The sequence below is a fragment of the Nesoenas mayeri genome (genome assembly GCF_963082525.1).
Source record: "Nesoenas mayeri genome assembly, chromosome: 6".
In the NCBI taxonomy this organism is placed as follows: Eukaryota; Metazoa; Chordata; class Aves; order Columbiformes; family Columbidae; genus Nesoenas; species Nesoenas mayeri.
Window position 1 is genome coordinate 588,368 of NC_137545.1, and position 27,660 is coordinate 616,027.

At 45.4% G+C, this 27,660-nt stretch overlaps 1 protein-coding gene across 1 annotated transcript in view; it reads right to left on the reverse strand.

The window, feature by feature from the left end:
- The window catches only part of ALS2 (alsin Rho guanine nucleotide exchange factor ALS2), a 32,652-nt gene extending 16,920 nt beyond the window's left edge, over positions 1-15,732 (reverse strand). The window contains exons 1-12 of the mRNA XM_080346761.1: positions 15,649-15,732; positions 11,699-11,786; positions 10,206-10,360; positions 8,623-9,542; positions 7,208-7,568; positions 6,183-6,351; positions 5,625-5,721; positions 5,163-5,240; positions 4,042-4,218; positions 2,237-2,408; positions 1,696-1,903; positions 214-279 (exon numbers count right to left, since the gene is read on the reverse strand). Of these exons, the coding sequence (XP_080202887.1) occupies positions 214-279; positions 1,696-1,903; positions 2,237-2,408; positions 4,042-4,218; positions 5,163-5,240; positions 5,625-5,721; positions 6,183-6,351; positions 7,208-7,568; positions 8,623-9,542; positions 10,206-10,360; positions 11,699-11,718 (2,423 nt within the window). The 5' untranslated portion in view covers positions 11,719-11,786; positions 15,649-15,732. The remainder of the gene's footprint in view (positions 1-213; positions 280-1,695; positions 1,904-2,236; positions 2,409-4,041; positions 4,219-5,162; positions 5,241-5,624; positions 5,722-6,182; positions 6,352-7,207; positions 7,569-8,622; positions 9,543-10,205; positions 10,361-11,698; positions 11,787-15,648) is intronic.
- Between the last annotated feature and the right edge of the window lie 11,928 nt (positions 15,733-27,660).

A 27,660-nucleotide genomic window follows, 5' to 3' on the forward strand; every position in this document is an offset into this window, starting at 1 on the left:
CCTTTCTCCACCTTCAAGATAAGGTAACTGAACTCATTCAGTAGCATTTTAACCTCAACTTTTATCACAGTTGAGAGGAAGTAACTTTTTCTTTGCCTGCTGGGAACGAGCGCGCTCCATCTGACCGAGGCCCAGGCTCGGCACGCTCGGTACCACACACACAGCTCTTTGCCAGTCGATCGAAAGCCCAGACAATGGCCAAGGTTTGCTTACATTGCTGGCTTTGCCAGAAGCGTAAATCCTCCCATGACGAGGAAGTTTGTCACTGAAGTACAATACCTAAAACAGGGAAGAAAGAGAGCTTCAGTTACCAAACAAGAACATCCCTGGAAACACAAGCTCTTGCAGTTTCTAACACTTAGCCCATGAGTTCTGGAATATCTTTTACTATACCAGTAATCTAAGTACTTGAGAAAATATTAAACACGAAACACTCAGTGTTACTGGACCACTCAGTATTCACTTTCCACGTGGCGGACAGAACACACCTTCCTATTTGCATTGCTGCTGCCAGCGGCACAATGCAGAGGGCTTACTTTGCAAACAAAACTGGCATTTCTTTTGTTTCCCCCAAATTTGGGCACGTACGGACTAGGCCATCTGGTTCAACCCTTTCATACTGCTAGCTTCCAATTATATTCAAGATGCGAATCTCAAGATGAGATTTTTCTCTTTTGTTGCTATTCTACCTTTCACTTTTCCCCTACCAAAAAAGAAAAGCATTTGGAAAGAACACCTTTCTCTGAGGGAACAGGTCTCAGTTTAGCCCGATTAACAGATAATACTCAGGTTGCTCAAGGCACTATGCTGAGGAGCGTGCATAGGTTCTGATGCCATACACAGAAAAAGGTGCAAAGTATTAGAAAACAAAGGGGAAGAGCAGAAGACAGGCAGCAACAAAGCCAAAAATTAGGTACTTCAGTCTTCGACAGGGACGATAAAGAGATTAAGAAACCCTTCTAATCTGAGTAATGAGAACCGATTCTGGAAATCCAGACGACGAGAAAAACTGAAGTCGAAGACTAAGTAAGAAAGGGAGAAAATACACATTTACAAGTGCAAACAACCCATTTGATAAGTGGAGAAGAAATCTTTTAGGGCGATATGGCCCAAGTTTACCAGGGACCCAGTAAAAATAGTAAGTGTTGTGCTTGTGTTAGAAAAAAGTGCAACTAGCTGCACATTCAAAGTGCTACTGCAGAGCAGCTGAAGTTGGTGATGGTGAAATTTTGTTCCCTTAGAGACTTGCAGATGTCTGGTAACCAAGACTACATTTAGAGAGGACGTTTTTAGACTCTCTGCTCTGTCAAGACAGTATTTTCCACAAATACCCAGAGGTATTAAGTATGATGTGACTTCTGCTACATTTGGATGAAATTGTCCAGCAACTCCAAAAATTGAGGAGAAAGACTGTAAATAGTGTGACTGCACATACTCACGCTCCCAAAAGCATTAAGCTAACAAAAATAACCAGGACAATTCCAACAATTCTGAGCAGTAAGCAGCTCTGGCTTTGGGGCGAAGGGTGGGATGCCAGCTGGTAAGCAGATACTGGGACAGAGGAATTGTTCTTCTAGGAGACGATTTTTAGTGAGTGTGAAATTCTCCATACATTTTAAATAGCAGAATCCAATTTGCACAACAGTTACTCATGGTCTACCTTCCCCTAACTCAGGGCTGCTCGTGGTCAGCGACTCAAGACAGAGGGAATCGGATACTTGCTCAGAGTAACTATCCAAAAAGAGACTGGAGTGCTTCAGGATGGCCAAGCTCCTGGCTTCTTTTACTCCATGAAGAAAGCTACTCAGAGAAGCTCCATGTTGACCGATGAGATAGCACAGCTTGCTGAACCTGCTTGCCATTTCCTGCAACAACTGGATTGTATTTGCATTGCCCAAGTTATCTGTAACACACCAGAATGCAAATTAGCTTACCTTACAAAAGGACAGCACCCATTAATAAAGACAATTACCACAAGGTGCTGGTTGGATGTTTTATCAGCAATTTCACCTCATGGTTACATTATCTGGAATCAGGAACTCAACAACTTTAGACCAAATACAGCTCAAGTAATTAAGTTATTTTAGGTGAAACAGTCAGGAGAGTACAAATAGAGAAGAGTAACACCCTAGCTTTATCATTAAATTATATAATTACTTTTAAATTTTGCATAAAGAAATATGTTGTGGAGCGCAGGGGAAAGAACAGTAAAGAAAATATCAAAATAAGTTCTTACCTAAACCTAAAAGAGGTCTAAGAATCTGAGATTTGATCTCACTCAGTTTGAAATAAAACCTCCTCTCAGTAGAAGCCAACTCATGCAAACTGGCAATATATCCCATTACGTTTTTGTCTACTAAGACCAAACAGTTGTCACCACCAGCTATCACATTGCTTATGTACCCTATCTGAAAGACGAAAAAGAGAAAAGAAAAAAGAGCAGCTTTAGCATTTTTCTTTTTACACTCCAATTTCAAAATAGGGTGATGCAGAATAAAGCATATCCTTAGGAGCACTAAGTCACAGTAAGTATTAATTACCTACAGTGACAAACAATCCATTCAATACTGGCTTCATGCAGGACGGCTAAAACTAGAAGAAACATTTATGTGCAACGCTGTTCATTTTCCAGGTACTGACAGAGCCTAACAAACAATAAACAGACCATGATTCGCGCAACCATTTCATGTTAAGAGACACTGACCTAATAGTTCAATCACTTTTAGAACTGGAATAAACCTCACGCTTTATCAACAATGTTGACAGTAAATAGTAAAATTACATCAGCTATTTCTCCTATCGATTAGAAAGCAAGAGTAACAAGACTTCATTATTATAACCATGCTCTGAACTATAGTCCTTTCCGGACCCAAAAGACATCAATTTATTGATAAGAGTAATATTATGGTGTCAATAAACAGAACTAGTACTAATAACTACACTAACACCACAGTGATATTAGTGTGGGTATTGGTAGGTACTCGCTTTCCACAGTAGTTTGAAGTAAAATTCTTCTCTAAGGTCAGCACAAGTGCCACTGATGTGCTAGGCCTCCTCACTAATCCTGGTTCGCATGCAATACCACACAGTAACTCAGTCTCTGAGCTCTACTTTTATTTCCTTTGTTATTAAACAGAGGATTCCTTAGAAACTTGGAGCCAGAGTTGTTCACCAAGCAACCCACAGGCAAATTCTGATATGCGAGAGCCTACAAGTCCCCCTACAAGAGGAAAGAAGGGAATGGCTAACACCAGTCTTGTAGAAGGAACACAAGCATGTGTGTGTGTGCCCGCACATGCACGAACCCCGTGTCTAAATCCCTGTCCCTCCTCCAAACGCCTCTCCAGCTTGGGAAGTAGCAACCAGACCCAGAAGGGCTGAGACAAAGTGCTGTTTTGTACCCTCACCATCTCCTTTTGGTTACCTCAAACTCAGGGTGGTCTGAATGAAGCCCACACTCCCCCACCTCCCGCCAGCTTCCAGGCAGATACGAGATGCAGCCTGCTGAAGAGAATTCACAGGCACACCTCACCTCTCCCATAAATGTGCAAATGCATATTTTGGTGCCTTTGCTCAGTTCCCCCTTTACACCTACGAGAAAGGCAGGGGCAGAGAAGGAGATGGTGCAGAATTCAGGGGGACCTTCTGCCCCCTCACAAATGAGTTGCTGAGGAAGCACAATGAACAGAGCAGGCACTGCCTCAATTACTTGAGAAACAACAGGAAAACGAACAGCAAAGAATAAACACGTGGAGACCATGGTGAAAACAGAGCACAAGATACAGGTGCACTTCTGCAACATGCATGCATGGAAAGAAACGGATCAGACACGCTGGAAACACCTCCTTGTCTCTCAGACAGAAGGAAAGACTAAGAAACAGGCAGGGAAGAGAACAATACCAGTTAGGCCTCCTCTCTGCCCTCCGTAAGCTGTGCTCCGATTTGACTCGACACCCTTAAAGCTAGCTGAACAACCAGAGCTGTGCCACTTCCAAAAAGCACCAGTAGGATTGGCGCTAACTTAGAGGAAATATCACTCACCTTACTACAGGATAGTAACAAAACCGGACTCTTAGTACAGCTATTTTCATGCAAATTATTGTCTGTTGCTGTCTCCTGGCCACTGTAATATAATCCAGGTTGGAAGTCTTCCTCATCTGCTAAGAAGAGGGAATAATCTGCTCCTGCTGCTGTACTCCAAACACCATCACCACACACCTGAAATTCATGCAGAAGGAAACTACATTAGAAATCATCACCTGGAGCTGGAAGGAGATGAGAGAACTTAACTCTTCTAGCCACACATGCACATCATGCACCTGACAAGAAAAAATATTGCGATAACTGGTAATTTTTCAGCTTCAGTGTCTCCTAACAAATACATTTCTTGCTTGTATACTGAAAATCATCTTTCTTTCCAGTCTTCATTCAAATGGCTGATATTCTGGCTTTAAAATATAAATCAGTTTTATTTTTAAATGGGCATCAGGTGAGCTAGATTAAAGCTGGGACACTATTGTCCCCTCCACATTTAACTGGGAAAACTATGTTTGGAACAGGCAACATGCTGTACATTAATGTGCATAAGGCCTAAGCAGAAAAACTCTGCAGCCAGTGTTCTACTAAGACAAGTACCAGAAAATACAGCCAAGGGTCTAGTCTAACCCCAAATCGCTATCTGGCTATTCACTCGATGTGAAAGTTCAAGCCAACTGGAAAATCCACTGCCAGCACAGCTCAGGAAATACAGAAATTAACAACCAATATGGTCGTGGTCTAGCAAAGCTGAAAATGCCAGAAGAATGTTTAGAATCAAAACAGTGTTCCGAGCTATTCAGAAGTTTCAGCACTGCAACATCGGTATCAGAGAAACCAAATACAAGGTAGAAGTGAAAGCTTATATGACCAGTCACATTTTGCAGTTCTAGAACTTGAATGCAGTCAAAAACCAGTGGAAATCTGTGCAAAGGATTTCTTGGGTAGATTTTCACAAGCTCATCTAAAGATCATACTCACCGTATAAGCTAAAGAAATCAAGGGCTCTATTAGTGTATAGCACAAAGATACAGAAACAAGGTCTGCTTTCAAAAATTACTTTGCACTCACTTGTATAAGAAGAGACCCTAAACTGAAAGAAGAAAAATAGAGAAAACAGAAAGTACCTTTGCGAGACGAGGGACCGTTGTTGGGGAGTTCAAGTGACCAAGCTGGCCAGAGCTATTACTGCCCCATGAATATACCTGTAAGGAACAGAGCTAAACATGAGAATGTAAGATGATATACATGGAAACATACATCAGTGTGCAAACACACACAAGTCAAGGGTATAAGATTCATGTACTAAGAAGCACTTCCCTAATTTCCACTCTCTTCTTATATTCTCAAATTGTCTTCTCACATTCAGAAATGGAACGCACCAAATAGAGTCACTGCAATCTTAAACCATCGTCTTGATGGTACATGCAGAACTTTGGCAGGAAGAGAATTAAAATTCCACACTGCTTCCAAGCTGCCTCCCACAATCGGCAACACAAGTTTAGAAGCAAAAGAAAGAAAAACCTAGAAAACACCAAACATGATACTTATGTCCTAGATAAACAATAAATGATACCAACCACTTTTACCTGGGATTTGGCAGTGAGTGCTAAGGAATGATGGCCACCAGCAGAGAGGTGAATCACTTCTTTACCATCCAGGCTTTTCACACACAGCGGCTGAAGCCTGGTGATCCCCAGAAGCCGGGTGGAGGAGAGGCAGAAGAAATCAAAAGATTATCAGAGGTATTCTTAAGACAAAAAACAGATTCCAAGTTTGTTTGTTGTTTGTTTGGGTTTTTTTTTTTCCCCAAAACAAAGCAGAGAAAAAAAAAAAACCACACATGGAGTCTTTTGGCAATGAACCAGCTTAGGCAAAAAGGTCACGAAAGGCAAAAGTTGAGGATAAATCTCACCCCCATTTGGACAAAGTTAAAATATCACCAAAACTCCTAAAGGATTACGTGGGAAAAGTCACAACAGATTGACACTCAGTAACAACATAGCAGAAACCACGTGACTTGGAGGAACTTAGTCCACAACACAAAAGAACAAGAACACGATGCAAGGCAGTTGTCTGAATCTGATGAAGTTGAACACTCGTATTTCCTAGTGACCTACTCAAAACATCTATCAGTGGGATCTCACCTCGGCAGAACGTCGCCATGTCCCAGCTGTCCTTCCTTCCCCTTTCCCCAGCTCCACACCTCTGTTCTTAGAGAAGGTAGAAGAGCATCAGCCTCACCACTGTAGGTTGGAGTCAGAGCTACTGTCCTCATTTTTGCTCGCCCCACCTTCCGGAGAAGCCTTGGAGAAACTGAAAGCAGATTGAAAAAATGGCTCATCATTTTGGGGAAATGTACCACTCAGCCTGTGTGTTACACAGTAACGGTACCATCTGATAACTGATCAAGGCTTCTTAAAGAGGTCTTAATGAAGATTGAGAGCAAAGGCTGACAGGTTATTGATACACAGAACGTATGTGCTAAAAGGAGACAGATCTCAATTGTTGTCAGCTATTAAAGGTTAATAGGCATATGAGAACTACAGAGTTATACTGAAGCAAATGAACCAAAACAAAGTATACATTATAAAAACAACAAAAAAGGTATGTTTTGAAAGAAGATATACCCTTGCAGTGAACAAAAGATCTCAATACTGCCTAACGTCTCCTCTCAGATCCAAGATCACTATAGAACTAAACTACGCACCCATCCATTCAGAGCAATTAACAACCCCGAAATCTATGAGGGAAGGTCATTAACTTTGAAGTCTGGCAGTGGGAACTGGAATATTTCTAGGTCCCTGGCTCAAAACCAGCTTGGTGCAGTAGGGATTACAGGCTCCGGATTTTTATCTGCCGTGCAACCTATATGAAAGATAGTTTGCTGTTGGTTTGCAGTAAGATGCCCAGACTACTACCATGTGTCCGCTTCACCTTACTTGACCAATAAAGAACATTCCTCACGCCACTATGTTTTTGGTTTTCTTGGCACGCAGCATCTGCTAGTCTTCACTCCCTCCATCGCCTTCAAGTCCTAAGATATGGTTTATCGTTCATAAATACCTTTGGTAGGTGATTATGCTCAATAAATGTGTTTTCTTTTCAGTTATAAACCTCCACACTACTATAACTTTTCCAGGCTCTTGGATTTCCCAGAGTGCTTCCTTACCTTGTGACAACAAGCCGGGCAGCGAAAGTCTCCGACTCCCTCCTTCTGATTCCTCCTCTCTGATGTCTACTAAGCTGGAACTCTTCTTCCCCTGCATGGATTCCAGCCTGACCTGCTCTTCTCGACTGTCCTTCAGAGCCTCAGGCCCCGGGGACCCGCCAGCAGACTGAGATGCTGGTTCACTTGAAGAAGTGCCATAGAAGTTCATGACTTTCTTCAGGGACAACGCTCCCGCTTCATACGTAGCAGCCACTCTCACGCCAACTGCTGAGGCGCAAGAGGCCACCAAGCTGTTCAAGGCAGATGTGCCGGTACCTGGAGGGCCAGGGATACAAGCACCGAGTTCTTCTTCTTGAGAAGGCTAAAACCAAAGGAAAATTCAAAATTAACAGACAGCACATAACAGTAAGATGATGATAAACACATTCACTATTCAAACTATGTGCTATACTGAATGAGACGTTAGGAGGAAGGTTTTTATATTTGCATGTACATCTGTTCCTCAGAATCACATTTTTTAAGGTAGGACCAAGCACCATTTCTGCGTGGTCTGGGCTTTATCTGGCACAGTTGTCTTGTAGCTCATCCATAAGAGACTGTGGGTCTGGTTTTTTGAAATTACCAAGGGAAAAAAGAAAAGGATCTTTGCAAACAAATGTAAAAAGGGATTTAATTTCAAATAAGCAAAAGAACAACAACTGTATTTACACAACGTTTAGCACTCTGAAATAAGTTTCCCTCAGAATAAGAAAACATAACTTTGCTGAATCACCAAGCTACTGGACAGTTTGTTTTGGTTTTAATACTACTTTTTTTCCGCCCCAATCAGAGGCCATAAGAAAAAAATCAGCTTTTAGGCACCGTGAAATTTATCTCACAGAATAACTGTGAATTACTGATAGTAACTATAAAAAAAAATTAAAAATCTACATAACACTTCTGTATTTCCCATCCCTGTTTGTAAGTTTACGCCACTTCTGTATGATTAACACTAGAAGTCTTCTGGTCAACACTTTACAATCTTTACTTGCGTCAAGAGTTTTTAACTGATCGAGAAATTCGATTTCTGAGGGATTTGTTCCACATATAGCAAAGAAAGTCTTACCTTAAAGGTAAATTAGACAAGTAGCAGCTTCCTGCCCCGCCCAAGCAGGAAACCCATGCACCATGAAACTGCTAGAGAATGGGAATGGGCTTACGCGGTTCTGGAGAGACTAGAGCACTGGCAAGGCTGCTCAGCTTAAAGGCTTCATATTGAACAAGAGCTCTTTCCCTTAAAAATTGAGAACCATCACAGAGAAGAAACACTTTGAAACTGTAGAAACTAAACTGACATTTTTTCGTTTGTGAAGAGAGTAACATTGTCACATATACAAGAGTTGCAGCAGATGAAGAGCTTGCTACTGGGTACCAACCTGCTCAGGTTCTGTGCAGATGTTTTTCTCCAGGTTCTCATTTAATGAGTGATCTGATAAACCGACGAAGTACTCTTTCACTTCTTTTTTCTCTGGGAACAGAACATTTCCAGGGCTAGAAATTCCACCATCTTCGTGCCCATTGTTGCTGGAAAGCACGCTTGCTCTATCAGATTCTAAAGCAACAAGGGTATGCTCTTCCACAAGTGGTTTCTGACAGTCTCCACTTTGGCTACCTGTTATACTTTTGCCTTCTGGGGTCTCCGAGGAAGGACAGAAGCCACGGCTTTCTGGTGGGTTATCAGACAGTGCTACCCCCAGCGGGCAGCAGTGACTATCTGAAATGATGACATGGTCTTCCTTGTCCGTCATGGTGATGAGGAGCTGACTGCAGTGGTTGCACCTCTCCGGGATAGGCTTCATCTCCTGCGCGGGAAGACACTGCACCAGGGCCAGGCTGTGGTGCGCTCCGCAAGCGATCTGGAGCACCATGCGGCCTGCCAGGTGCTCCACCTTCTGCGGCTTCGTCACCGGGAACGTCGTCGCTATGAGACCCAGCTGGCAGCCGCTCCCCCAAGCCCATATCTCCCTGCTCAGCGACAGGGCCAGCGTGTGCTCCTCTCCACATGCCAGCTGCAAAATCCTTACTGACAACAGAGGGCTGGTTTCGGAATCAGAAATACTGATGGGCTGTGGCTCCGGCACACACGGCTGATCAGCGACTGCACACTGGCCAGCAGAGTTGCTCCCCCACATGTACACCACACCGCTTTCAGTCACAGCTCCGTTATGGAAGCTGCCGGCTGCCACTGTAATAACGCGATGCCCAAGCAAAGTATTTTCTAAGACAGGACTCCCAGCACATGACTCCTCCAGTCCTGATCTCCAGGGCAGCTTTCCAAAGCTGAACACCTCTCCACCTGAAACAAACACACAAACCGACCAGCATGAGTCTAATGAACTCCAACCAACACAACGAGAGAGGAGGCGCTTATAGCAGGCTCGCAGATCACCTGTAACTTTCTTTTTCTGAAGCTAGGTTTCATTTAAAAGTTTAAATTATCTTTCCTTCAAAAACCACCAGAAAAGAGTCAAAGTAGCAACTTGCAGTGTATTCTTTACAACTATTTTCCCACTGAGCAGTAACAAGGAAGGACCAAGCTACGCAAACACACTTTTTTGGATTCCCAGTGCCAAACTGCTTACCAACCAAGCCTCACTCTAGTGCATCTGCTAGTTACATGTTTTTCCAGAAGCACAGAGAAACCAAAGCTCTTACACATCAAAAGAACCTCTTGCAGTACTGTACATCACAAGAAACATCATTTTAAGTTAATATGGCTCAGATTACCTTACCAAGAAATACAGAAAAAAAAAAAATTGCAAAGATGACAATACACATATATAATTTCTACTCAAACATGGCTTTAAGTAACTTAAAATTAAGAACTGGCAGTTAAAAAAAATATAAACATTTAATAATTGTGTATGACACAGAACAAAATATAATCCAGAAGAAGAAAACTTGACAATAAGTAAAATTTGCTACTGCTTCAGCTCTTTGATTTTCAAAAGCTTTTCACCTTCTGTTAGCAGCAAGCCATGCTGTGTTCCAAGGGCTGCCTGCAACACAGTCTTTCCGCAGAGGCCTGGGAGCCTTTCTGGGGTCACGGAGCAGGAACCAGCCTTCCAAACATAGACCAGGCCTCTCTCTTTGGCTCCTTCTGCCTCTCCTGAGCTACAGAAAGAGCAGAGGAAATACAGAATCAGCTTGCCGTTGTCCGTGGTTCAGTAATACACAGTTTGCTTTCTACACAGGTAGGAAAGGTTTAGTAGTTCAGGCATTACTTTTAATTTCAGGAAGTCAACATATTTCATTTACAATGCAATAATCTTAATTTCAATGTTATTTAAATGAAAACCAAGTATTTTCTATTTGAAATCACTACCTTTGTTTTTCATTTGTACTTTACTGCCTGAAAGGCAGCTGATCTTGTCACTTGTACACTTAAAGACACATTTACTCACAACTGATATAAGCTTTATATATTTGCTGCTCACAGCGAGGAGATCAAATTAACACACATTTCTGCCCCTGGATGTGGAGGGAACATCCACCATGCAGGAAAAAGTAGGTTTAGCTCCTTATCTGCCAACAGTCAAGTCATTTACTCCCCACACAAATCAGCTCCTGCAGCTTTGCGTGTACTTGTGAAGGCAAATACATAAGGCAGCAAGAAAAGCTTTGACAGAATGGCAATCTTTGTCTAGAAAAATGCGACAGTCAAGAAGTCTTCTAAAATTCAGATAAGCAATTTAATCCAAGCAACATACATAACATTAAAATTCAGAGTCCACCCCGCGCTTTAAGGGCATAGGACTTGTGTTTAGAATAAACGTAAATTTAAAAGGAACTAATTGAGCAATATATAGGCCAAGAAAAGTTACAGAAATCCACCATCACTGTTAGGGCATTTACCGAAAATCAGAAGACAGGTTTTACTCAGACGGGCAAAGCACAGCAAAGAACACAACATGATAAAATAGAGAGTTTGTCAACATATTGTGCATTAAATTCAGTCCAAAGCTTGATATTTGGGCTTTTATCCATTTAATAAGTCTTCAGAGAGCAGCGTAAGACAAATGTGGACATTCGCATACCCGCATTTATTACAAGACACTGACTTTCCACTCTGAAAACACCTGAACTGTCAGGTATCTCAGTGTAGGAAACAAGGAGCAAAAGAAGAGTCTACTGCAGGGCTACTGATCCCAAATCCCAGCTGTCAGGGCAGGTAACAGACAGGATTTGCTGTTCGCCAGAGCACATGCCTTTCAAGTTGCCAGCCTACGGATATCCCTCCCCAAGTCACAACAGTTAACCTAAGAAAGAAGCTGCTGTTGTAGTACGTTAAGTGTTCCAGACAGAGCTGAAACTAAGGTAAGTTACTCCTCCTTTTCCCTTTAGTTTAAGCTACACGACGAGTGTGCTGACAACACAGAATAACTGTACAGGGTGATCATGGGTTGGCACATCGCAGGGAGCCCCCGGCTGCACCGAGCTGCTCGTTCTCACCTGCTGTCCTGTAAGTCCATCTGTCAGTGGCAGCACTCCATCACCACCCGATCATTTCTCTTTAAAGGAACAACAGAAATGCCACAAACTGCAAAACAGAAAAAAAACACAACCCGTTTAATTGCAAATAATATCAAATCTAAAACATACCAAAAAACCCAACCCACGCCACCAACAAAACCAAAAAGCAAAGCTTTAGATGCTGTGTTAAATAAAGTGGCGTTTCCCCAGCACGAGGAGGGTACAAGTATTTGGTTCGCTCCCACGGAGCTGGCAGACAAACGCTGAATAGCCAGACTCGTCCTACCCACTCCTCTCACAATGGGTGCAGTGTAAGGACAGACTGAACGAAACCTCTTTCAAAGGCACAAAGTAACCTCAATCTCTACCTCTCAGTGTGCCACTCAGGAAACACCAAACCAGCCAGTTTTCAGTCTAACATTATACAGAATTCTATGCTCAAGCTACATTTATAAGGTAACCAGATTTGTATGAGCAGAAAATGGTGAAGAGCTGAATTCACCAGCATGTTCCCAACTCGAAGCACATATTAACATGGAAAGGCACAGTTTTATTCAAGCCCGTGCAGAAATGCACAGAGGCAACTAAGAATTCACTAAGACCATGGAAACCAAGGAGAAAAAAAGTAGCTGCTCTGTTGATGCTTTCATCCTTTCAGATTTTGAATTTTGCAAATTCAATCTCACATCTTTCCATCTTTATGAAGATACCTTAGTATTACTTGTAATAAAACAAAGCTACAGTTAATCTTTGTTTCTCGCAATCTGTTTGGCTTTTTAATGTTGCAAGAAGTGTCATTTCCTAGATCTACTGCCTTACAGGGTGAAGAATAAAAATGATAGTTACATTAAAGCACGTGTATAATGTTATTTATTCAAATAAAATATGTTTAATACATAAATTGTTTAGACTTTTGCATTATTATAGTTGCTGTCTGATATCCACCGAAACAAAACCAGAAAATAATTTATTTAATATAACAGTCTTTTAAGACTACATCTCCAAGAAAAGATCCTGAGGAAGTGGAGTGAAGCTCTTACATAAAGAAAATAGCAATAAAATATGGCCAGGCTTGTTTACAGCAGACAATATATGCAAACCTGTAACTCGCATGCAGAAGTTTTGATTCACACTTGGAAACAGTAATCAAGTTAATAAAGAATTGAAATAACTAACAGAAATTCCCACACTTTCATTTGACTGCTGTGAATAACGAAGTATCAGGCAGACCTTTATAGACAGAAACAGCAACGCATCATAACTAACATTTCCAGTTTCCCAAATACAGGACACTAAAAATAGTGATTTACACTTCAGAGTTGGCAAAGAACAGATCACAAAAAGATGAAGAGCCATGAAAATACGAAACAAAATTAATATGATAGAATAGTAGTGTGGTAAGTCATAAACACCTTGCTGAAAGAGAGCTTACTTTCTAGTAACAGATACACACTGTGGCACACTCCTCAGCAGAGATAATGCTTGCGAGACACTTCTGTCTCTCCTTCAACTGAAAAAGTTAACTTTAAAAATATTAACAGAGGAAGACTCAAAAATACAATGAAACTGTCACACAACAGTTCAGCAACAGAGGTGTGAGTGAAACATCACAGGAAAATGGAAGCACGTTTTTGGAACTTCTAAGTTTGTGATGTGTTCTTGCTCCAAGAAAGGACACCTGTGGGTTTGCCTCTCTGGTTTCTGGGGGTTTGGTGTTTGGTTTGTGTTTTTTCGGTGTGTGCGTTTTTGTTACAATTAATTCTCTCAAAAATGCTGGCACCTCTCCTCTGTGAAGAAGCTGCAGCTTCACGTACAAACATCCAATGAGTTAATAAGATGAAGAGATGGGAGCTCTGATAGCATCAACAAAACATCAACAATTCTACCATTTACATTTTATATACTTAGTTAAGACCAAGGAACCGAGGCTTAAAATTCTTGGCTTCTATAATTTAGGTTTGGGTTTTTAAAAAATTGTTTTTATTTATTTTAAGGGCTCAAAGAATTTATTTCATTTTCATGAGCTTCAACTGCACAAAAATTGACTGTGATTCTCATGGAAACTTCTGATGATAACAAAACAAAGTGAAAGCCAGCCATCTGATTAGCTGTTTTGCAAGATCTCCCTTCAAGGCCCAATTGAAGAACGATTTATGTAATTATTAAGTAAGAAGCCTGCAATATGGATGGACTAGAAACAAAGGGAGTGACATGACAACAGTGATTTTGTTTTCTTCACAAAAGCTTACACTTAATGGTTGCATTACTAGACATTTATGCATATTGGGGAATATGACACTCAAAGTGGTTTATTTTCACAAGCGAGAGCTCTTTAAGATGCTTTAAAAACCTTCTCAAGTTCAGTGTAAGTTTTCATCCACTCCTAAGACAGCACATTATTCAAATTTCACAGCTAATACAAAATACAAGTCATTTGGTCACAGCTACAAACCAAGAAAAGTAATTACGAACAGAAAGTTTCTTCCTCCCCACAGGAATACGCGATCTTCCTTGCTGATTTTCACTTCTATATCATATTACGGTACAGCACTACATACACATAATTTCTTTTCCACTAAGATGACCTGCACTGTTATTAGGAGCGAAGGGCCAGGCACAACCCATCATTCCCACGGTACGGAAGGTCAGTACGACACTGACACCTGCTCTGCCCAGACGTTGGCTTGCTATGTTTTCAGCAAGAGGGGAAAATAAAAGCAAGGGGTGCCAACCAGTGCCAAAATGATGAAATGGATTTTTGTTACGGACAGATGGTCACTAACGTGACACTGATGCCATACTGCGAATTCAAACTCCGCAGAAATCAAATGCCACCACAATAGCTGCTGTGGAGTCAACATTATTGTCATGACCTGTGTCCTTCACTGGACATTGACTGTTCTTTAATAAGCATCATCATTTTACTTTCAGTGCTCGACAGGAACAACCAGTATGGCCCTGACTTCCAGAAATACCAGGGCTCCCATCAGCCTCATGTGCTTATTTACCTGCTGCTGTTAATAAATACTACAAACACTTTGACAACTTTCAGACACGTTCACAAACACACTGTTAATAAGCTTGTTGCACCATATTTAGTGATAAATGACACTACCAAGACTGCAAGTTTGTTATACAAGATTATCCACCGAGGTTCTGAAGGAAGTTACCTCCAGTTCCAAACAGCGTTGTCAACATTAGTCTTGTCTACATGTACCTCATTTATTATTGCCAACTGTGGTTCATATATAATGCATTACCAGCTCAAGAAGTCCTTATGTTTTGGTCAGCACTGACTAGGACCAACCACTGTTTTTAAACATTGTTCGATTAAGATCTGCTCAGAGTGATCCAAACCAACTTGCTAGTAAAAGACAGCAGCGATCCCTTTGGATGAGGAGGCAAAGCTTCTAACACCAGACCCAGCAAATGAGTGACGGTAGCAAACACGATGTAACAGAACAGGAGTCGGGAACACAAAACCAAACCACAAAAACAACAAAGAAGGGCCTAGTATCAGCCAAAACAGCACAGCTGAAACCCAGCTGCTATAGCACATAATCAATAATTTAAAACTGACCAAACTCAAAGGGGCTTAAAAATGTCTGAATAGCCCTTCCTCCTCTTTGTATTTTGGAATTACACCTTCCAAATGCAGCAGACGCTCAGGCGCCCCCCGTTCCCCAGCAGCCAACCCGCAGGTGCCCAGCTCGGGTACCTCCCGGGCCCGCTCCCGGCGCCTCACCCCGCCGCCGTGTGTCCAACGGGAGCTCGGTGGGCCGGGGCCTGCTCCCGAGTGCCCCCGGGGCCTGCTCCCGAGTGCCCCCGGGGCCCCTCAGCGCACCCTCCGAGGCGGGGAAGGGGACCCGCGGCTCCTCACAACCCCACCCAGGCCCTCCCCACCTGTTTCCCCGCAGCCGGGCCCGCACCTGCCGTGCCGGAGCGGCTCCCGGGGCCGCGGCTCAGGGGGGACGGCGAAGGACCGGGCGGCGGGAACACCTGAGGCGGCTGAGGCGGCACCGACGGACCGGCACCCCACGTGACCGCGCTCCGCCCCCCCCCCGTACCGGGCGCAGATCAGCTGATTCACGCGGGGGCGCCGGGCGGGGCCTCGGGGGGCAGGGGGTGGGGCCTCGGGGGCAGGGGGCGGGGCCTCGGGGCAGGGGGCGGGGCCTCGCGGGCAGGGGGCGGGGCCCAGAGGCGTGTACAGAGGCTGCAGCCCCGGGGCGGTGCAGCGACGGGTCCTTCCGCTGGACAAAAGAGGCCGAGCGGCGCTCTGAGGCACCCGGGCGCAGGAAAAGCACCTGCAGGTGTGTTGTAAAATATGAAAGGCACAAATAAAGCCCGGAGCTGCACCCTGCACGGGACACCGGGTCGGTAATGAGCCATCAACACCACCAGGCTGGCCTGTGCTGCTCCAGAAAGCTGCTGGTTTCCCTACGTGCACACATCTTACAAAATGCATGTAAAATACACAGGCATATTTATGCGTGCACTATATGTATACGTTCTGTAAAGTGTACGTTTTACATTGTGTGAGCAGCGAGCAAGCTTGTCCTGACCTCACCTGGTCCTTCCCTTTCAAGACTTTGGTCCTGCAGACAGAAGCAGGCTCTGCTGTACAAACTCCTACACCTTCAAAGGACAAGAACGAAACATTTCTATGGCAGCATTTCCTCTGCCCACTGAAATGAACAGCGTTACTTTGTTTTCAGGGCTACCAGCTATCACCATGCTTGCTTCATTTACCAGCTCTAGCTAGCAATAAATCGCTATTTTCTCTTTGCAACAGAGAAATTCCCCTCTGGTCCTTGACTCAGAACCTACCTAAGACCATAACCTCAGCATGAACTACAATGTGTAATTTTATTCTGTCCACTTCTGCATTTATCTCTCCGCTCACTTAAAATGCAAGCATTAAACATATTTTTAAAGTCCATGTGGTCGTAACAATAACAAATATTTTCCACAAAAAGGCAGTTTGCACGGATGTGCAAACAACGCTTGTGCCGCTGGTTTATTACCCAGCGTGTTGCATCCAGACCACCCTTCTCATCCCAACCACCGCTGTGTTGTGTCAGCTCAAACGATACATGCAAAATAAACAGGAGACTAAAGCCCGCGATGTTTAGCAAGTTGTGGCCAACTGGAGGCTGCAGGAGAAAATAGCGTGAAAGAGATGGAGCCGTTTGGGCACATCAGCTCCTTCTGGCCGTGCCAAGGCTGGGAACTTGGGTTGCAACAAGATGCAGAAATTGTTCCTGCCTTCCCAGCGCATTTCTGCTTAAAAAGTCCCTTTGCTAAGGGAAGATTGTTATTCTTAGACACTGAACCCAGTGAAGCGTACGGAACAGCAACTGCTGCGGACACGGGGAGAGGTCGAGGTCTGTTCCTGCACGAAACGTAGCGCTTCATCACCTGACACGTGACACCGAGACTTGCTTAACCGAAAGGAGGTTTTAAGAGCAGAAGGTTTGGATTTATTGCTCAATTCTCTCTCTTGAGTCAGGAAAAAGCCTCGGCTGTTTTCAGAGGGCGTGTGCAGAAAGAGCTGGGACCGATGGAGCTGCTCCAGGGTGAGTTCGGATTGCAGCGTGCCGGCTTTTCAGAGCAAAACTGCAGAAATCACAAGCCTGCTTGGGGCAGAGACCTCGCACCCGTTGTTACAGGCAGGGGCATGAGCAGGAGCAGAGGAGGAAATAAAGGAGGAAATATTTTAATTGCATCAGGACAGCAACATGGGAGACGCGTGTGTCGCTGCTGTCACGCCAGGATGCTGCAGCACACGTGTGCTTTGCCAGCATGAAACTCCTCAGGTATCGTTTGCAGATGGTTTGGAAACAAAACAAAACACAAACCAACAACAAACAAGCAAACAAACAAACAAACAAAGCAGCTTTTATCCAGGACCAAAACTCATGTGGTCTCCCACAGCCAGCCCAAGCTCTGCATTGTGTGCTCCAGCTAATTCAGCAGAAACAAGGATGCGCATCTGTGCCTTATCCGAATGAAATTTGTAGCCTTAAACTAATCTGGCTGCAATCTGTGGGGAAAGGTGAATCTGGAGCAGCCCTGAGGCTGTTCTGCTGTGTCAGACAACCGACAAATTCACTGCGTTATGAGATACGTACAAAGAGATGAACTGCGATCCTTCCGCGCAGTGATGGGTTTTCCTTGGTGACATCCCAACCAGGCAGCCTTGCTCTGTCCTTCCTGCATATGACACAGAACACGTATGGGCACTGTAAAGTGCTTACTAGTGTTTATTTGTTCCATAAATGACGACCGCTTTGGATAGGAGCTGCCTTTGATAAAGATGGAACAACCTCCCTCTCCATCTCCAAAGCCTTTTTTTGGTTAGTCCCTCTTCCCGTTCTCAGAGCCTGAATAAAGACATTCAGCTTTTGGAACTGTGACATGGATTTGTATCCTCTTATCATTAGAATACATTATTCATCTCTCTAATTAAAAACCCTCAAACCTCACTTTCTCCTCTGGGAACTACCTTCATATTTACAGTCACTTAAATCACTTTGGTTTCTACCGCAGCTCTTTGGGGCTGGTTGACGGGACCCGAGCGGAGCTGCAGACGTACCCGTCCTTTACAGATTGATGTTGTAATAGTCTCCTGCTCCCCTTTGTACACCTCTTCACATTTAATTAGCTTTCAGGACTGTTGCTGCATGCTGACTTGTGGTTTCATGCCTGGGTCCCTTTCCCGAGCAGCTTCAGTCAATTGGTATCACAGCTGTCAACAATAACTTGGAATCTTCTCCAGCAGCCCATTCATCTGGCTTTGTCAGGTCTCTCTGAAGTTCCTCGCTGTCACTTCTTATCATGGCGAATCTAAACACTTCTGCCATCTTCAAATGTTGCCACCTTGTTCACATCTTTTTTTTCCAGACAGTTGTTAAGCAACACCAATTCTAATGAAGTTTCCTGGGGCCCCAGATTCTAAACATCCTTTACGCTCGGATGTGTCCGAGATGCCGTGTTGTAATTTTGGCACAGATTTTAAACATCCTTTACGCTCGGATGTGTCCGAGATGCCGTGTTGTAATTTTGGCACGGATCTCAAGGGCTCCGCCACCAGGCGGAGTAAAGCCCGTGGAGTAACGCACTCCCTGTTCGTCCTGTGAGTAACACCCGCCAGCTGCCCCGCTTTCCTGTCCCAAATCCCCCGTGTCAGCAGGAACCCCCCAGCGGGACGATTTGCTGCTCCCTCGGGAGGGCCGGCGAGCTTGATTCGTTTTGGTGGCAAATGTTGGGTTTTCCTCTGAGCGATTCGTATCAAATGCAATACAAGTATACAGAATATTGCAGGGACACTTTTCCTGCTACAGAAGTGACCTATGGGTGTCACTGTTTTTCCTCCTCTTCAGATCAAGCTTCTGATGAAAAACACCTTTTCTCTGGTGGAGTCTGATTGCTTTAGCTGTGCTTTGTCTGTCTCGAGCACTGAAATCGCATTATCTGCTGTTCTAAAAGCCAAGCCTGTGTTTTGGCAAGTTGTGCTTGCTCCTGATATAGTCCATAACTGAGGAGAAGTTACATTTCCAAAACATGGACTCAGGGACTGCGCTATAACTGCCCTCACGGCCAAATATTCCACCCGAGAAGCTCAGCAGCTGCAGGGCGGTCATTCCCACCGAGTTTTGGGAACTCGTTTTGGGGAACTTTGACTGGTTTCTTACTCGTCTTGTCTCCGCTTTGTTCCAGGGGTTCTCCTCAAGTTCAGAGTTAACGCGTCACTCAAAATCAGTTTGGTTTCCCGCTGGCTCTTTAGCACAGCCTGGCTCACATCCACCAACAGCACATTCCTCACCGGGGTCTCAAAGCCCAGGACTTGCTGCGGTGGCCTTGCTGAGCTCAGATTAGGTGACTCTGAGTCCCAGTCTGGATCCCACTGGTCTGTCCGCTCAAACCGAACCCATGGCGCGTGTGTAGAACCGTATCCGCAGCCCACTCGGTCTTTATTTATTGCTTTTATACTGAAATGCGCAGGGATTAACCTCATGGAAGTCACAGCGATTGCCGCCACATCAAATCAGTTCGGAGAACTGGGAATCAACGCCTCTCCTTACAGAAAATAACGCGGAGCCCACAGCAACGTGCCGAACCAACAGGCCTCCTCGACCTTGGTTTGGGACAGCTACTCCATTCACAATCGGTCAGACCGCACAAACACGGCATATCGATCCCCCTGATCTGCCCCGGGGGATGCTCCAGACACACATTCTTTGTCAATTGTTTGTAAACTGCATCGAGATTCCTTGTGTTTAAAGATCCAAGGGAAAATAATGTCCGGTTTCCAACTATTACCACTCTGGTCCTGTCCTCCTGATCTGTTCCTTGGAGCTACAGGTTATTCTTCCCACTTAGAGAGCTGGTACCGACCAATTTCAAAGCACCCAGTGTCCCCTGGGAAAGGTCGTCTTCATCTGAACCATCAGCCAAGCTACAGCAGAGGAATTAACGCCTGCCAGCAGAAAACGTGTGGGAGTTCTGTACTGTCGGGTTCATGGTTTTTGGGGAACGATGTCGCTGCATCTCAGACGTGGGTTCCTAGAAACCTCGTCTGATTATATTATTTAAGCTCCATTTTTGTCTATTAGGAAATAACGTGAATTCACACAGATGCTACTTGTCTATTGGGAAGAAAGGGGGAAAAAAAAAATGACCTCAAATTGTGTCTTTTGGATGCTGCAGTTTCCATGAAGGCAGGTTGGAATGCCCTCGGTAATAGCATGGGACAGTGGGTATTAAAGCCTTGGGTTTAAAGAAACCGGTTATAACAAAACAAAACATGATGGCAATCCATGCATAGTGTGCTTGAGCAGCAGTGCTGTCAGTGGGAGGCATGTGGGGAGTGAAAAAGGCCTTGAATAGATGAAGAAACAGAAATAGGAGGAGACTCGTTCGTCCTTGGACTAACTAGAAAGTTGCTTTAATCTCTCCATATCTTTTCTTTCTCTTTCTTTGTCCCCCGCTATCTCTCCAGGACTTTAGCAGATTCAATGAAGGGATTTCAGGAACACTAACATTTCAGGGTGATTACACTGCGTATCAGAAAGGATTTTTTCTTTATTTTTTTTGAACACCGTATCACCTTCCATTAAAAAAAGACAAATCACAGGAATCTCCCCAGGTAGATTCATGTAGAACAGGAGCTCCTGTGCAGCAGTTTGACGTGGAACTGGAACTAAATACCCTTATAACCAGCTATACCCCTCCTGTTCCTTCAGCAGTCACTGTCTTGCTTTGCCTGCGTGTCTGGCACATGCTGAGCCTTTAGAAATACTAAAAAGTTAATGTTTGTGAATCACCTGATTAACAGAAGGATCCTGATGGTGCTATCAGAGCAGTAAGTGTCCATCCCATATCTCAGAAGCGAAGTAGAGGCCTCAAGGGGAACATGATGAACAGCACAGTTTACAAAGTCCTGTTCGCACGGATAGATGAAAATACCTGGAGAGGAGGGAGCTGCCCATACCCCAGTTGTTCTAGCTACTTCTGGCCTTTATTTTTTTGTAGAGAAAAGTATATTTAATCTGGGAACACAGAGCGCTAGAGACAGTCCCGATTGCCCTTGATGAATCGATCCAGCATCAAGCAGGTTTGAAGATCAGCTGAGTCTCACTACAGGAAAAAAACCCTTTCCATCCCAGCAGTTGTGGTTGCTCTGGTAGTTCTGTGTGTATCAGAGACACACTGGTAAAATTAAGCGTTTTTCGCAGGGCTGGGTGTTTTATCTAAGCCGACTGGTTTGCTTTGGCACAAGTGCAGAGCGGGAGATGGCATAAATATAAGAATACGTTAACTTGCTGTTGTCACCGAGTTTTTTGTGCTATGAAAACTTGCCTTCAGTTTGCCAGTGAACAGTTAATTGCTTCTGAAGGAAAAAATCATATCTCATGTAACCTTCAAGCCAATATACTGTGTGGTAATTCCCTGTTTATCTTTCCTAGTGTTATCACTGCCATTTTGCACCTTTTTCTCGTGGAAAACAACCCGGTATTCCAGAGGCTTCTGCCACAACTATTCTCTCTCCCTTTCTCTCCTGCCCATCCCAACAATCACGTTCTATATGTCGCGTATGTGAGCGAGTTACTACCTTGGTTTCTCGGAGGAGCGCAGGCTGCGTGTTTGTTAAAATGATCCCTGGCCAGCCGATATTTGCAGGAACTTCTGGTGCTCATGAACAGCTGGTGAAGATCCAGGTGGTGAGTAAAATATACCCTGAAACGGGAGAGAAAAGATGTGTTGTTACTGAATTTTGAAGTCCTAAGCACAGGTCCTGTGAGGAGCACCAATAATTCAGCCCAATCTGCCATGTTCATAGCAGGCTTTGTCCCCTATTTTATAACGGGCAACTCTCTTGCAGACGCAGGAGTAAATCAACATCGAACTTTCCTTTGATGTTTGTCATCTCATCAAAAATGTAAAGCCAATTAAAGTGACATCGAATTGAAGAAGGCATAAAAGGTGTGCAGGTGCTGCAAATTCTCTTCGCCCTTGTTAAAGCCCCGACTGCCTGCGGGAAATCGCACACCGTATTCCCACAAAGGAGCACCGGCGCTGCTCCTGAACTGCCTTGAAAACGGCAGCACCCTGAGGTTTTTCCAGAGATCCTTCTTCATTTTAACTCGGAACGTTCCGTCTCGTGCTTTGGCATCGCAGAAAGTGCGAATTACGTTTCCCAAATGTGGGTTTTCAAAGGAGAAAGCGCAGAAACCCGACATTTGGGAAGTGGTGGGAAAGGACGCCGTAGCCTCAAGTCTGTGTATTGCGGATCTTTCCTTAGTCCCTTCGATCAGAACCGCTCCTGCCTGGCAGGGTTTTCCTCTCTGCTTTTGGTGGGAATGTGATAAAAACACGGGCCAGTGGGTCTTCAACTTGAGTTCAGTCTGTTTAAATAAATGCTGAATTTCTCTTCCATAGAGAGTGAAAAATAATAGAGAATTATTGACCAAAAAAACCCCAAAGATCCCTACTTGCGCAATGAAGAGGGTTCAGAGCCAGGCAGGGTGTGGATGAAGAGCATCCTTCCCCTTACGGCTCCGAAACCTCCGGACACGTTTCCCGGGGTTTTGCACTTGGAGGGTTAGAGCCCTATCGTCATTTCTCCGGTATTATAACTAATACCGTGATTAATAGGATTTGCGCTATAAAGGCACACCACCCCCCCCCCCCCCCCCCCCCCCCCCCCAACTTATTTAAAAATCATGAGGAAGCTTTAAGAGCCATGAAATAATTAGTGCCTTTCACAGGAGGTTTTATGTTATTATACAGCCTGGAATGAGGCTCTGTGTTAGGCCAGGATTTCAAAGCTCCTTAGAGGCTTTCGATGCCAAACTGGAGATGTTTTTGTCGAGCGTGAGGTTCAGAACAGGCATTCCTACTGTTTTCTAACAGTCGTTTCCTTTCATGTACTAACACCGGAGCCCCCGGCGCTGGTTTAGTGACCCTCTGCATGTGTGTGCACAGTCTGTGTCACCCCACGTCACCCCATGGAGGGCTGTTGGTCAAACACCGTATAGATGTATAGAATCGCAGTTGTTTGTTTGGGAAAGTGCCAAACTGCTTGGGCAGCCCGGCAGAGGCTGTTTTGCTCCGTCTGGTGCTGCAGACCCGCAAGGTAACAGCTGGAATTAGGGTGGATACACAACACGGAAAACAATCCCCAGAGTGTAATTAATTTCCATTAAACAAATATCACTGGTCATCTGATTTGACAAGAGATCTCATTAAAGGTCCAAGGGGAAAGAAGAAAACGAGAAGAAAAGATGGGGGGAAGGGGAAAGGAAGGGAAGGGAAGGGAAAAGGGAAGGGAAGGGGAAGGGGAAGGGAAGCGGAAGGGGAAGGGAAGCGGAAGGGGAAGGGGAAGGGGTAGGGGTAGGGGAAGGGGTAGGGGAAGGAGAAGGGGAAAGGAAAGGGGAAGGGGAAGGGGAAGGGGAAAGGAAAGGGAAGGGGAAGGGGAAAGGAAAGGGAAGGGGAAGAGAAGGGGAAGGGGAAAGGGAAGGGGTAGGGGAAGGGGAAAGGGAAAGGGAAAGGGAAGGGGAAGAGGAAGGGGAAAGGGAAGGGGAAGGGGAGAAAAAAGGAAAAAAGATATTTTATTTTTAAAGAAAGTAAAGAGCAAGAAGAGAAGGAGAGGAGACGAGAGGAGAGGAGAGGAGAGGAGAGGAGAGGAAAAGAGAAAATCACCTGTCCCATTACCTTGGAAATTCAAAAATAGATTCAAATTCATGGGTTGCAATCGCATCTTTTGTAAATAAATGACTCAGAAAAGGTAGCTATATATCCATGTTCATATGGCATTCGGTGCTTGATGCCCTGGATGCTTTCACCCTCACCTCAGCAATACTTCAGCCTTTGCTGGAACCCTTCCGTAGCAAAGGACAAGAGCGCAACAATCACCATTTTCTGAAATTCCGCCCCAAAGTGTAACTAACGCGAGACAAATTGGATGTTGGAGAAGAGAAGGCGAATAAAAAAAAAACCCTGACATTTTTCACGTTAAAATGTCACAATTTTTTAAGGAAATGCGATCATTTTGTGGGTCATCTGGGTGGTAAGTTTCACATGCCTGGAGTTAGCAGTACTGATGTATAATAGCGCATCACTTGCTGGGAACTCTTCTTAAATACGGACCCACAACAAGGCTGGACTGGCCCAGGGTACGAAGTCGCCTCCCCGAGCAATGTCCCTGATGGCAGATACGCGGTGACAACGGGGTTTATCCCCACTCGGTGCAAAGGGCTGACGTGTCCTTGTTCAGACCGGAGAAGCCGACAGGTACCTGGAGACACAGCCGATCTGAACTCTCCTTATTTTCATGGAGATTGGTTTGGGGGGGCCTTAAACCTCGGTTTTAAAGGTCACTGTCCCTGATTCTGATGTGGGTAAGGTGAGACATCCGTGTGATTTATAAAGCTGGGTTCTTTTATTTCCACATGGGCTGGTAGAGAAGCCTGTGTCCTGGACTTCAAAGGGCCAGTTGTCTCTTATTTTGATGTGGGCAGGTGGAGAAGTGCGCTTTGAAAAGGCAGCTCAGTCACTCTCCTGCTCCCCCTCTCTGCCTTCCTCTCTTTCGCTTTTTTGTTTAATGTTTTCTCTCGGGAAAATGCATTTGAGCGTCGGTGAGGGGGAAATGATGAGCACTGATTCTCAGCCTCTCAGCAGGATCGTTCTGTAAGCGAAATATAAAAGTGAAATATTAAAAAACCTCGAATGTGGAATGCACCCATCTGCAATCCAGCCATTCTCCCTCCCTGGTCCGTCTATCAGAGGGGGGAAAAGAGCAGGGGGAGAAGACGGGCTTTGAGCAAGAGGTTTACGGGTTTAGTAGAGCATAGTAACATCTTTTCAAAGAAGTGGGTGTTGCTCTGTGACCCGGTCCAAGATGCCCCTCCTTTGATTCCGGTGCATGAACACTAACCAGCCCCCGTTTTCACATGGCAGCCGCCATGGGCTGAACAATAACCTGGTCTTGCAGTCCAAAGGGCTGGGATCCTCCAGACAATTAGCTGAGACACATTAATCAAGCCAGCGTGAAATGGGAATGTGTCGCCGTCCACAGCGAGTTTAATTTGGAGAGGGAGGCGCAGAGCAGCCAGCTGGAGGAAGCACTTTCTCCCCGGTTGTTGAAGGCTTGGCTGGGTAGTGTTGGAGCTGGGAAGGAGGGAAGTGCTTGTTCCTGAGACAAACCCATCACAAAGACATTTTTGTTACGCCGGTCATCTCCTCATACAAGGCCAAAACCCCTCCGCAATAACGATTAGGTATCCCCATGTGTCCCGGTTTTGTTAAAAACAAGTTTCTCTGTTAGTGAATGTGCCTGTCAGCTAAAGCTTCATATCAGCTGCATTTTCCTGGAGAACAGATACATGTTTTGGTAAACAGAGCAATGGAATGAGAAGTTATTGATAAGCATGGATGGACATCTCGCAAGAGGGGCAACGAGAAACTGGTGACCAAAAACTGACCAACTGAGCGTAACATCCCATTCACGTGAATACTTCATGTAGAAGTGGGAGATCACGAGGATCTCGTCCCTTTTCCTTATGGCGACATTAGGAGAGGACCTTGCGAGTTGTCTCTGCAAACTGAGGCCAGTAACAGACTGAATCCAGCTCCAGTTGGCTGCAGAGTCCAGTCCAGGACTTCGGGTGCCGGCTCTGCAGTTGCTGGGACTTTCAAGATGGTTTTGTATAGTTTGTATTATTTTCTCTATTCTTATTAGTAGCATTAGTAAAACATTTTTACTTTTTCCAACTCTCTTCTTTCTGTCCTTCTGTCCCTCCCCATCGCCTGTGCTGAGTGGGAAGGAGGAAGCAGGGGGAGAGGAGGAAGCAGGGGGAGAGGAGGAAGCAGGGGGAGAGGAGGTTAACGATAGATCTGCCATGGCTCTATTGTCACCCTGCAATCAAAACCCTCGACACCATGCTATAGGTGGACAGGCTATAGGAGGGACAGGCTATAGCTCCAGTAAGGACAAGTCCGGTCACCGTCAGCAGTTTTCGGGTCTGAGTTGCTCTGAGGCTCCCCGAGGGGGCCAGGGCTGGCCCGTGCGGGGATCCCGGGGTGCCGCTGCCTTCGGCTGTGGCAGAACCTCACACCTCATTCTACAAGCCAGTCTGGATAGAACAGGGCTAGTGACATGAGTCCGGGCAGTTTGCCCTGGTCATGAACTAAATCAAGCCAGTTTTTGGTGGGGCTGCTGGTAAGAAGGCAAATGAGTCTCTTTGTTGCCAGCTGTTTGCCATTCCCCTGCCGCTGGCATTTCCCTGGAGCACAGCTGCAGAGTCTGCCCGAGAACAGAACACCTCTCTTGAGGTTATTTCCAGCCCAGTCCTGCGAATCTGAGCACCGGGGATGATTCAGAGAAAGCAAACAAACTTTGGAGCAGCTTCCCCAAATCTGATGGCTTGAATGCTTTTAGCGAGTCCCATTGATGTTTGCAGGGAGCACAGGCAGCAAATAAACAAACATTTTCCCGCCCGAGGCAAGGAATGAACACTGGCAAAACAAAGCACTGAGGTGTGATCCTATTCTCCTTGATGCTGATGGCAAAACTCCCACTGGATTCGGCAGCGCAGGCTCAGCCCATACTGGGGCGGTTACTGGAAGGGCTCCTGGATTCATTTCAGTCTTTGAGATGAAGGCTGCAAGAAGCTTTTCCATGTTTTCCTGTCACTCCTGTGGGCTCAAGCACACGCTGCTGCAGAGATGTGGGGTGGGATAGGGGTCTGGGAGCAGTTTCCCGGCCCCTCCACGGGCAATGGCATGGACGGGATGTGCATGAGCATCTCTGCAACGACCGCAAGGAGGGGGCAGCACGGACTGGGGTGGATATGGGGAACAATTTCTTCCCCAAAGGGCTGTGGGGCATTGGAACAGGCTGCCCAGGGCAGTGCTGGAGCCACCATCCCTGGAGGGCTGGACAGACGGACATGAGGTTCTCAGGGACATGGGGTAATGCCAGGGGTGGACTCAATATCTTGAGGGTCCCTTCCAACCAAATCGATTCTGTGATTCTACGATTGGCCCACCCCGTGCCCCCCTGCCTTCCCGCGCAGAGACGCTCAGCAAGGCGCCTCATGCCCAGTGCCTGCGTTCTGCCAACGCCCCGGGCTGTGCCTGGCCCCAGGGCCAGCCCCAGCTCCCCTCTCTGGGTGGCGAACCCCCTACAGCCCAGGGTTTGCCCCAGCCCCAGCTGCCGGGTCGGGCGAGCTCCTGCCCCACATGCCAGCCCCTGTCCCGGCCCCCGGGCCCACAGCCACACGGCTCTGCCCCGCGTTTGTTCGTTCCTTCTGTTCCCCTCATTTTGCCTCCCCTGAAAGCGGCGGTTGCGGCTCTGTTAACACTATTTTTGAAAGCTCTCACGCTGTGTGAGCTCAAATCCTGGCATTAATCTACTGCTGTGTTCATTTCAGCGCGCT